Below are 12,422 nucleotides of genomic sequence, written 5' to 3'. Positions count from 1 at the left end.
GTGATGTGCTAGGGGAGTAAGGGGATGGCAAGACCAAATTGGAGAGAGACTGTCATAGCATGCCATTGAAGACATGCATCAATAGAGTACTATAGGTGGTGTCTACTAAAAACACTTTTTGTTAAATAAGAAAACTATGATATTACAGTAAGCCATTTTATATTTTGCTTCACTAAAATTTTGAATTTCATCAAGAGTGATGAATAATATAGATACATTGGTAAACACTTCATTACCACATATTAATGAAATTTTAGTGGAGGCCATGCTAAAAGCATACGTCTTAATCTACTATACAGTTTTAGAGATTTTACACTGGACCAGGGATGAGTGCTATACCAAGGTCCTGAATTGTACTGTAGTTTTTAATTTCACTAAATAGCCATCAAGCTCTAGGATGAAATCAGCAACCATATTTTTAAATGAGAACTTAGAAGACAGACGTTTCGGTTTTCTTTTTCCTTTGTCTTTCATTTTTTGTGTAACTGTGCTCCTATTAAACTGTGCATCCTCAGCAAATTGCATGTTTAAGGGTCTGGATACAAAGTCAGAACAATAGCGGGCCTAAAACAGAACCTTGTGGGACACCATATTTCATTTTTTTAGTCCATGAAGAATTTCCATTGTGGCTAACAATGCTATAAAGGGCTTGAAGAATTGTCATCTTCGGTTACCAAAAGATTTTTATGAAAATTATGATAGATCATCCATTTAAAGGAACAAGAAGAAAATAAAACAGTGAGTGAGCAAATCCAGTAAAAAAAAAAAAAAAAGATTTAGTGCAGTTCTTCAGAAGACTCTAAGAATAATTCATCTCTATCCTCTCTCACACAAACACACTCATAGGCCCTTATAGGAAAAGACACACATGTACAGTGCACGTACACATGCTCTGAGACACACACCCCACCCCCTAAGACACATAATACACCCTAGTTTCCATGGTGATCCTTTCAGACCTCTCGTATTTCTTTCATATTGTCTTCACTTTCTTTTGTCTCCTCTCAGTCTTTTATTTTTATTTTGAAAAACTCCAACATAACAGCCACTACACTGTTTTATTTAGCATTGAAACATAGCTGATTACCTACAGAAAATACAGACGCAAACACACACACACACACACACACACACACACACACACACACACACACACACGATAAGAAATGTCAAGACACAATGAGAGTGTAACAGAGGGAACCATGGGGAGATTAACCATTCAACAACACGCCTAATAAAGTCTGATTTCAATCTGATTCACGTCAGCGCTATAAACACGTTCCTAAACATTTCTCATTATTTTTCATTTTTTAATGGACTGTGCGTGTGTGTGTGTGTGTTAAACAGATGATCAGTGTGGTCTGCAATGCTGAAGTGCAGAACACAGGAAATTATTCAGACTTTAACAGCAGCACTTTCTACACAAACACAGATCAAACAGTTCTAGTGCAACTTGTATTTTTGTATTGTCTTGTACAATATAAAGGATGGCGTGTAATTGAGTATGGAGTAAAACTGATAGTGTATCAATGGCTAATTTTACATGCACATCAATATTCAGATATTAATTGGAATTTGGCAATATTCTAATTAGTATTGAGTCATGTAAATCGGATTGACTGATTCAGATGAATTCAGACAAAATTCTGATTCCCACCCCTGGAATATGCCCGCTTTTTTCAGAAATTTGTTGCATGTAAATACTTTATTCAGAAAATCCACTGAAAAGAGATATATGCGCATGCTCAGTCCACAACGAATTGTGGGTGCTAACAGATGCTTAGCTGTAGGCTAGGTATTTAGGAATGGTAACTCAGGCATACTTACAACAACCATGTATATAGGAATATTCCGATGCCTGTACGCATATAAACATCGCATTCGGAATATGGCTGCAATACGAATATAGACCTTAAAGGGAATCTGATGTGCATGTAAACATAGTCATTGATGAAAGTACATGTGTTTATAGCACCTCATAGCTCCTGGGTCGATGAATTTGGCACAGCTTAGAAGAACCTTCATTATATCAAGTGTAACCAGTCCCTCCAAGATAACTTCACAATATTCGGATGAGCTTGCAATTTTTAGAAATTAAGCAAAAAAGCACCAAAAAATCCGTAAATCGCATCACAAATTTAGAAAAAAGCCGCAGCAAAATTAAGCATTTTTTGGCCACAACAATCACATAAAAACTCTGCAAAATCCTTTATGGACTGTGCAACAACACAGGGAAATGGTAACCTCTTTAATGTAATTATTTCTGAAGTGCTGTTAGGATTTTAGTCCCGGCTCAAAAAGATTACACCATATTTCACCTCTTTTAAAATGACCAATAAAAACAACTCCTGGTAATATACTGTACATTATCCCCTCTCGAACTGACATGTTGGTAAAGATTGAACTGTGGGGAGAGGTTTTGCTCTATTTCTCCAGCATAAAGCACTCCAGGAAGCACTTGCTGCTTTCTATCATTTCCTGTGGAAAACCAAATGATCCCAAGTATTGGACGAGTTACATGTAAAATCTATTTTAATATCTCAAATCTGTGCTTATGTTCCCTCATTTGATGCATAGCAGACATCCTTGAACCGTACAGCTAACAAACAGGAAACAGTTTGGCCGAAATCTAACTCCTTAACAATCTGTTAGCAACCCAGTGCTACACTGTGAGAGCCAAATCAATGCTTATCAATAAGCACTTGAGCACGCTGCGCTACCGAAATGACAGCATAATGAACCCACAACATGCAGGATCAGGCTGACACAGCAAGTCACAAACAACAGACGCAAGCTTATTATTGCCATATACATACCACCAGTGCAGGGGGAAGGAACTGAACAGCGTAAATTTCTGAAGGCAATTTAGAGTTGTAATTCGCTTGGATGTCGATGCCTGTGGATTGTGAGTCAGTGAACACCTGAGGCCTGATGCCAAAACCCAATCTGAAATGATATCTCTGAACTCATGAACTTAATTAACAACCCAGGAAGGAGGAGGAACCTAATGAACATCAAGTGTTAACACTTTGACACTTGTTCTGTAGCGCTTAATAGTCATGCTACTAAGAAGAAATGTTGAATCTTATTTCATCAGATTTTCCTCAATTTGTGATTCAAGAATAGATTATTCAGCTCTTTTAAACATTTGAATTATATAAATAATTTTAGGTGCTTAAAAACAATCATTGTATGGTGGTCAGATATTATGCATATTCTGTTCACACATCTGCTTCCTACAAAACAAAACAAAAAAAGAAACGTTGGTGCAGCTCCATGCATGTTGAAAAATACCTTTTAGTCCAATTAATAACACATGGCTTTATATTTTCTTTTATTATTATTCTTATTCTTCTTATTATTATTAATAATAATAATAATAATAATAATAATAAACAACTGTAACTTTACACCCAGCTTGCTTTCCTGAAATGTTTTTAGGTCCTGTTTAATTTTCAGGAAAGCTTTCTTTACAGAAATATACATTGATGTGTATAGTTCAGAGAATGCTCCAGTAACATTCCCATGACTTTTAAACAGCAGGAATATTCCTGGAATGTTTTACTGTTACAAAATTAATAATTATTTCACAAACTTCCTATTATGAAACCATAAAACCACATTAGTTTGTAGGAGTGTAACAATGCATTGCATCAGGATGCATCGTGAACACAAAACTCTGACGAGGTGCATCGTGAAAATGTGTGATTCACATTGTAGAAATAAGCATTCTGTTAATTATGAATCTAATGTATTTGCACTGTTTGGACACAAGAGATCCCAATCTGCACAACGCATAGAGTTAAAATACAGTGCCCTCCATAAAATAAAGGCTTATAGTACATAGTGAACCTGTAGTACATTTTCTTATTAAACCAATGAAATAAATGTTTTATTTATTTAGTTTTATACAGACAAAAATGCACACTGTTTTGCATTGTTTAAAAAGACAGGTTTACTCTTTTCAGTCATATTTTTCTTCATTAAAATCTTGTTCAAAATATATTCAGAATCAAATTGAATTGAATCATTTCTTGAAGCCAGTATTGTCAATCGAATCGTGACCTACGTGTGTTGTTACACCCCTATTACTTTATAGTAGTATTGCAGCATTTGCTAGCAGTAGTTAACATACACAAACAGCGACTGACTAGTTGATTATATGTATGTGATCTGTGCAGTAAGTGCATTATACTGATGTTCATAAAAAGTCACTGAAGTCATCATTATGATTCCATATTTAACTGTCAAAATGAATCAAGTTAGTTTAAATTAATCACATTTTATTGACTACCATCTGTTATGGTGAGAAACAGGATTAACCAATCAGAATCATGCATTTTTCCTGTTTACATCTGAAAGCCAGATAGCTACACTTGGAGCTCAGGGCTATCGAGATGGCACCCTATGAAGTCTTACAGGTTTACTGCAGCAGAAGTAAAGAAGTGTAGATCTGGTTTTATTATAAGATAAATATTTGTGCCATCACTCTCTCACATCACTAATACTTTCTAGAATTCCTGGCTGCAAATACGGCAACACTGGACTACATTCATGCTGATCATCATCACTCCTATTAGTTTATATTCACCAATAAAACTGGTCTGCTGTAAAACAATATGATTGAAGGTCCATTACAACGAAACGGCGGCTCTGATTATACTAATCCTACATCACATATGGTGGAAGACAAACATAATGACTGATAAATGGCTTATTCACTGAATCTACATACTCCAGGTCATTTAGGAAGGTTTTCAAACATATCCAGATGTTGTCTGGTTGATGACATGGATGGTTTTCCATCATTATTAAGCGCTGAAACAGCATACTGAGGTCAACACCAGTCCAAAGTAATGAGTCTAATGAGTTTGAGAAGAAACCCCAGACATCTGTAAACCCTTTATTCCAAACACACATGCAGATTTTGGGGGTTGACTGGGGTTATTGTTTTTATATGTTGGTAAGGACCAAATGTGTCTACAAGGATAGGAAATCTGACAGTTTCGCTCTTGTGGAGACATTTGGCTGGTACCCATGAGGGAAACTACTTGTGTAAGAGGGTATAAACCTCACAAGGTTTCAATTTGAGAGTCTCTAGGAAACAAGCTGTTGCAAAATCTCACATTTCACCATGATTCAATTTGACACAACTATTTTGTACTGTTTGGAATTCTTTTTAAATACACTGAAAATGTGACTGGAAGAACATTTATTTATAGGCTTTGGCATATTTCAACAGAACCTAAGCAATTAAACCAATGTTTAAACTTTCATTCACATCCAAAGTGTTGCTGATTTCAGAACCATACAATTTTCCAAATGTCCAGATTTTAAGGAACTTTGTGTACTTTACGTTCATTCAATCTTCCATGCTAGACACTGAAGAACAAATGGTAGCCTTAACATCTCAGCTCTGCTATTTCAAGACATCAATCAGCGTCTGTCGGAAGGTTCTGGTTTTAGTCTGAGGTTTAGTTTTGGCCAAAATATGAGTGCACACTTAGCTACCATTGATTATAATCAATCCAGCATTACAAATCAATGCAGCTGTATCATCAACTTTAATTAGATTTCTATACTCTATGCATGCGTGTGTGTATATGTGTGTGTGTGTGTGTGCACGTTTGTCTGCTTGTGCTACCAGTAATGAATTCCAGCCGTCTCAGTCTATCAACCTGAATAAGTCAGGCAGGCCTCAGTGGGATTGCCTCTGGCTGTTGCCCAAACACCACTGCACATGACTCCACACACACACACACACACACACACCGAATGTACAACAAGGACCGTCCCTCTCACACACACACTCTCTCTATTGTCCCTCTTAATGTGAAATACAATGAGAGGATTGGTTTTAAAAGCCAAAACAGACCTTACTCATGCCAACCTCTCCCAGCAGAGGAGGATTATCACGCAAACAGGATATCCTGAATGCAAACATTAAAACAGCACCACAATCACATGCAAAGAACCCTCATTTCTAAGCCACTTCCTCTTCAAACTAACCTTGTTCATACATGCTGGTATCAGGTCCCTGCTCAAACAACATGTATGAACAAATCGCTTGTTCCCATCAGAATGGCTTCACTGCTTCACAGTTACATGTCTCCATAGCGTATGTGGCTCCTGTTCGGAAGCTTGAGGAATTTCAAGATCAACCAACACATTCCTGGATTGACCAGTGACCACTTCTTTTCCTCCACCCTCTGCCTCTCGGCTATCCTGTCGTCTCTTTGTCTCCCCGGCTCAGTGGTGAAGATATAAACATGGCTGAACAAATAAGGTCACTACACTCCATGCCCCTAGCTGCCTTGGACATTCATTGTTTAAAGTGACTGTGTGTGTGTGTGTGTGTGTGTGTGTGTGTGTGTGTGTGTATGAAATTAGAAATGTGAACATTTGCAATAGAGCACGTGGCAAGTGTCTGAACTGGCCTAAGAACACTGGAAGAACCAGAGCAGCGGCACACTGAAAAGGAAAACATGTCTAAACACATAAAAAACTGTAACCAGAAATGTTTATTTATAAAGAGTTACGTTTGTATTCTTTGTGAGGATTGAGTTTATTACATTTTGCTACCGAGTGACACAACAGAAAAATGTTCACACTAACATCGGGAAATTGTGACGCTCAAATCCCAATGACGCCTGCTTTAGCCGTGAGAGCAAAACTGGCCATGCTTTTTGGGTGGGTGGGATGGCACACTCTCACTCCCCTGTCAATCACAGTGACACTAGCCAATCATGGGCATATTTCCTCTGAGTGTGTTACACTGCCAGTTGATAGTCAAGGTTTCGGTATCTATCATCAAAGTAGTATCTCAAGTCATCTCAAGTATCCAAGTGAAATTATCCACAGGTAAGTTTTTGGAAGAGCAAATGTTTATCCTCATGTGTGGATGGTCCCACAAACTATTAAGTATATTTCTTGCTCTTTTGGCAGCTTCCACCCTTAAATCAGGCCTTGCCATCCTAACTCTGACAGGTCATTCAGTTTTAATGACTCATATTTGGTTAGTTAATATAAATCATCCTTATAGTGTACCTTGTAGGTAATTTGACCAACTCTCTATAGCACTTCTATGAAGCCAGTACACTTACGCTATTATATGGCCATTCAATTTCACCAAGGAAATTCAGATATTTCGCTCATGTAACTTCATCCTATATACAGTATGGGTAGGTGGTGCCACCTTTTAGTCTGCTGTAATGGTGCCATATTCTTTCCATTTTGTAATAACGGATTTAATGGTGCTCTGTGGGATGTTCAAAGTTTGGGATATTTTTTTATAACCCAATCCTGATCTACACTTCTCCACAATTTTTTATCTCTGACCTGTTTGGAGCGCTCCTTGGTCTACATGTTGCTTCTTTAGTGGTGTTGCAGTCTCACGGAACTTTCAGAACAGGTGTATTTATACTGACATCATGTGACAGATCATGTGACACTTTGATTGCACACAGGTGGCCCTTAATCAACTAATTATGTGACTTCTGAAGTTAACTGGTTGGACCAGAGGCTCATTACATAAAATCCAATAAAATTAATTCCAGGTTGTAATGCACCAAAACAGAAAAAACACCAAGGGAGGTGAATACTTTCACAACGCACTGTACTGAGCAGCTATTTTAGGGCTTTTTAAATCTTTTCTTGTAAGCCACGCCACAATAAGTCAGAGTGATTAGTATCTTCTAACTGCCAGGTATAAGGCGTTGGCCTGGTTGGATCCATGAACCCATATTGTTTTATTAAACACAAGTTTCAACAGGTAGAAAAGTGTCCAATTCGATGAGGTGAAAATAATAAGCAGACAATACAGAAAATATAATAATGGGTATAAGGTAAGGAGGAGTGTAAGACAACAAAATAACCACACAAAAGCATCTGAATATTCAAATCTAAGAATATTCGAGTCGAGCAGAGCAGCCATGACAGTGTCTGGACTCGTCCATGCCATGTTGGATCGCAGTGGGGTTCAAAAGTCTGAGACTACCACTGCATTTGCATTTGCGTACTAAATTTTACCTTCCCGATTACATTATCAACAGCAACTTGAGTGTAAAGTAAATTCTTAAAAAATATGTACAGAATTTCTTAATACTGGTTTTGCTTGAATGACAACACCAGCATGGTTGTCTGAACATGTGCTTCAGTGGAAGGGATAAGACTCAAAGACCTTTTATACAAAGCGAGTTAACATGGTAAATACCACAAACATTCTTGAACCTTTTCCAATAAATGGGTCCTGCCTGTCATCTTTGTACATTTGGATATTAATTCCATGTAAGTAAATGAGCACATTACCCTGCCCTCTCCTGTTAGCATGTGTGATTAACTTATCCATGAACTCAAAATCTCATTATCTCCTGTTGGATGGCTGAGGCAAATGATATCGTATCAAATCGTATTTGTAAAGTTGTTAACACAGCAGAAAAGAGTCTTTCTCAGTACTTCTGTAAAATTAATCTGACAGCAATATGTATGAGAATTTAATCAGTGATACCTAATATTCTCAGCGGCGTGACTGGCAGATGACCTGACAAGTACAAACTTTTACTTCCAGATCTCTGTGTTAAACTAGCTAGCTAACTTAGCCAATGTCAGCAAAGAACTAAGTCATTTTCACTGGTGTCAAGGTATAATTTGCCAGGTCTGGCTGGTGTTAAATAAATCCCTGAGAATATAATGACACAAACCATAATAAAATAATAATAAAATCTCACTAGTGTCTAAGTGTGCTAAATGTAAGCAAATTTACAAGTAGTTCGCTAGCGATCCATCTACAGCTGGGTTTATACTGTGTGATTTCTGTGGTCTTTTATTATTATTATTATTATTATTATTATTATTATTATTCCTAATACGTATCACACTGTATAAGATGATCTTGGCCAAATTCTATAACAAACTGTGCGATAACATGTTCTCCATGTTAGATTATACGATGAAGATCCTCTGACGATAGACCTGTGATTAAAGAAAACTACAACATTCTGTTTACGTCATCAACCATTTCGATCTGGGGTTGTGCAGAGAACAGGCTCACATAGAAAGAAGCAAGTTCTCGCAATGTTAGCGATGTGCCAAAAAACAACAACAATGCACTCTTTGTTTAAATCCCACGTTTAATTTGCTACATACTGGTAACTTTTCAACAAGTGTCACAGCAGTGAGGTTTTAATTTTTTTTTTAAAAAACTTTAGACACTTCCAAAACTTTGTTGTCAGCCGTCTTTGGTCGCAATGGAACTTTATATGTTTTTAGACCACAAATCTCGACTCACACCCGAGGAAATCTTTTACAATGTAAAATATACAATGTTTTTCTGTGACACCAAAATTATTCAAAAAAACCTAACTGTGAATCCAGTTCAAGTTGGCTAATTGTGTTGTAACTGCATGAGGCTATTGGGGAGGTGCATGGATCTGTTTGCATATTCATGTTTATTCATAGAGCCTTGCATTTTAAATTGGGTATAGATGTAGACGTTCCTGAGACATTTTAAAGATTTTTTTTTCGAGCATTGAAGGAACCGATTAAACAACTAATTATTCAGCATCATGAGGTCTGAGGTTACCTGATCCAACTCATTAATTAGCTGATCACGTGAATGAGATGTGTAGGGAAATGCATCTAGCGAGTTTCATACCATGATCTCTGGGTCTCAATTCTGAAGGTCTCTAGTTTGTGTCACGATGTATTGATTGATATTTGTGTCATCAAATTGTTTTGTATTCGTGGAATGTGTTGTTTTGAGCATTCCTAATCACCTACCTTTCGCCCTCTCTCTCTCTCGGTTCTTCTTCTTCCTCCTATTATTATCTGGCAGACTAGATGCCTTTAGTTCTTATATCACTCGAACCTATGTAACAGATGCTTTGATTTGATCTGTGACCTGTTCCAACTGATATTTATCATTCTTTATCAATATTTCTGTGAGTATATATTCTATGCTTTCTGTATCATTAAACTAAGAAGCTTTCACTGAATGTTGGTGTTGGTGTGACTTCTTCCCGGTACCACACAAGAGGAAATCAGCCAGAGCAGGGTTCAGATTCTGGTTCTGTGACTGGTATCGGACAAGAACTTAACAGTATTAAACTGGGGTTTGGTGTCCTCAAGACTTGAGTTAACAACCCGTGTATCTACATTGATTATTTTTTAGTTTTACATGACAAGGGTTACTTTAAGAGCTGTGAGATCGCGCACTAGCCGGCGTTGTCGATGACTCACCGCTTCCACAGCGTCGGTGAGCCTGTTGCTCACTTTACTCGTTTTATTTCTCGGTCTGCTTCTTGCATTAGTGGTATGTCTGACTGTCTGTCTGTCTGTCTGTACAACCTCCTACACGTGCAATAACGCAAAGGATTGAAAGGCACGAGCGCGCGCCTAGAGACTGTGTGGGGAAAGTTTTGTCAGGTTTTTTTTTTCTTTTACTTCTCCACTGTTTGATTCCAATCTGGATTTTTTTGTTTAACGCAATGTGAAACAACTTTAAACAAGATTCCCATTAAGTTGAAACAGCACGGCTCCAGAGGTTACCATAGTTACATCAAGTGGCGTACTATTTTGCCCTGCTATTCATGCAAGGTTCCGTGCGGTTTGGGACGCAGCCACAAACCGGTTCACGCGCACTTGAACGGCTTTTTGTCGTGCTCTCTGCGGGGAGCTGTGTTCGTATTAATGGAGACGCGTGCATGCACAGCACCCCGAAATATACCGGTCAGAGGCGCGCGCGCCGTGTGTCAACAATGATCTGTTTGTGTATATGGAGCGGAGAGCACTCAACTCAAAGAATGTACGAATGTTGCTGAACAGCTCTGATGCCAACCTATGTGTCGTATTTTTTTTTTATTCAAAGGTTGCACAAAGGAAAGAAAGGACCTAACCCTAACCAACACAGCTGTCTCAGTGCCTCGCGCTTCCCTGTCATTGTGCACGCGCTCCGCCGCCGCTTTCTTAGATCTTGTTTCTTTATTCATTTCCCCCTCAACATCTTTTTCTAACATCCCAATATTACAGAGGCCATACTCGCGATCAGTTGCCACAAAGGGATAAAAAAAAATAATTAATGGACGCGTCTAAAAAAATAAAAAAGGACATAACTGCGCGGGTCCTACCTGGTTGGAACATACTTTGGAAATAAAAGATGACCAGGATAAAAGATCCCAAACATGTGGCGAGGACCATCCGGCAAATCCTGCTCATCCTCATCAGGTCGAACAGCATCTGTTTCATGGCTCGGCGGAGAGAAAGACAGGGACACGGAGACACAGAGAGAGACGAGCGCCAGTGTGTGTGTGTACGTGTGTGTGTGTGAGTCTGAGTCGCGATCTGCTGATGCTGATGCTGCTGTGTTCGCGTTGCTCACTAGGCGAGAAACCAGGTTGCCAGATTGGTATTGAGTCCAGCCAATAGAGCCACCGTGTGTGACGTAAAGGTGATGCCCAAATAAGGACGTCCGGATCCATCGCGTCGCCAGAACTGTGGGAAAATTAATAGAAATGATTATTGCCGTCAATTACATATATACATAACGTTTATTATGCATGCTTCGATATAGTTTATGAACATTATAAATGCTTGCATTATTCTATAATTGTTGCAGTTCTACCAACCCTCATATGTTTTTTTTTTGTTGTTGTTTTTTTTACATCAGAGTACCCTAGTGCAGGTTACATACACATACACAAAAGCACAATCTTCTTTTCCCCCAATAAAAACAGCAGTAGTTATATGAATATGGAATGAGTGTAAGGTAGGCTATATGTAGGTGTTTGAAACATTCTGTCTATTAACTGAGCCACCTCGAAGCCCTCCCCCTTCACTCCATCTAACATTAGTAATCTTTTGCCCAATGATCTCATCTCATTTCAAGTTTCTCGCTTGAAAGGAGTGCCGATGCATTAATGTGAAATAAATAAAATCTAATAATGTATGTTTGACTTGGCTATGTATAGCGTTAACCGCAGGTAACCATATTTATTAGGGATGCCTTGAAATTTTGGCTACTAAAACTGCACTCTTGGTTTTTGTTTAATAAGTTTAAAAGGATTCAGGATTGTTGTTATAAAACAGTTATAATAGTTATAACACTGCCAGAAGGAGAATCACCAATAACCTTATACCCCAATATACCCCAATATACCCCAATACCCTAATATTCAATACTACTACTATGCACCGGTACACTGTTTTTCTAGTAATTAACTTAACCATTACAATTTTGCACATTGGTAATGCATGCACACTGATTTTTTTTCTTTATTTTACTTTTATTATTAACAATGTTATGTTAAGCCTCAAAATAAGTAAAAAATAAGTCTGTGCTATTCTGTTACTACTGTAACATCACATTGCTTTACTATTGGCACCAATAAAGTATCTATCTATCTATCTATCTATCTATCTATCTATCT

At 37.9% G+C, this 12,422-nt stretch overlaps 1 protein-coding gene across 2 annotated transcripts in view; it reads right to left on the bottom strand.

The window, feature by feature from the left end:
- Window positions 1-11,611, bottom strand: part of chst11 (carbohydrate (chondroitin 4) sulfotransferase 11) — a 59,454-nt gene extending 47,843 nt beyond the window's left edge. Inside the window, exon 1 of one of the 2 annotated variants that reach the window (XM_053650900.1) lies at window positions 11,124-11,611. In XM_053650900.1, coding sequence (XP_053506875.1) covers window positions 11,124-11,241 — 118 coding nt within the window. In that variant the 5' untranslated portion in view covers window positions 11,242-11,611. The remainder of the gene's footprint in view (window positions 1-11,123) is intronic. The other variant, XM_053650901.1, reaches the window with a different exon arrangement.
- Between the last annotated feature and the right edge of the window lie 811 nt (window positions 11,612-12,422).

The sequence above is a fragment of the Ictalurus furcatus genome, chromosome 19 (genome assembly GCF_023375685.1).
Source record: "Ictalurus furcatus strain D&B chromosome 19, Billie_1.0, whole genome shotgun sequence".
Taxonomy (NCBI): domain Eukaryota; kingdom Metazoa; phylum Chordata; class Actinopteri; order Siluriformes; family Ictaluridae; genus Ictalurus; species Ictalurus furcatus.
Note: the sequence above shows the minus strand (reverse complement) of the source record. Positions and strands in the feature narration are given on the sequence as shown.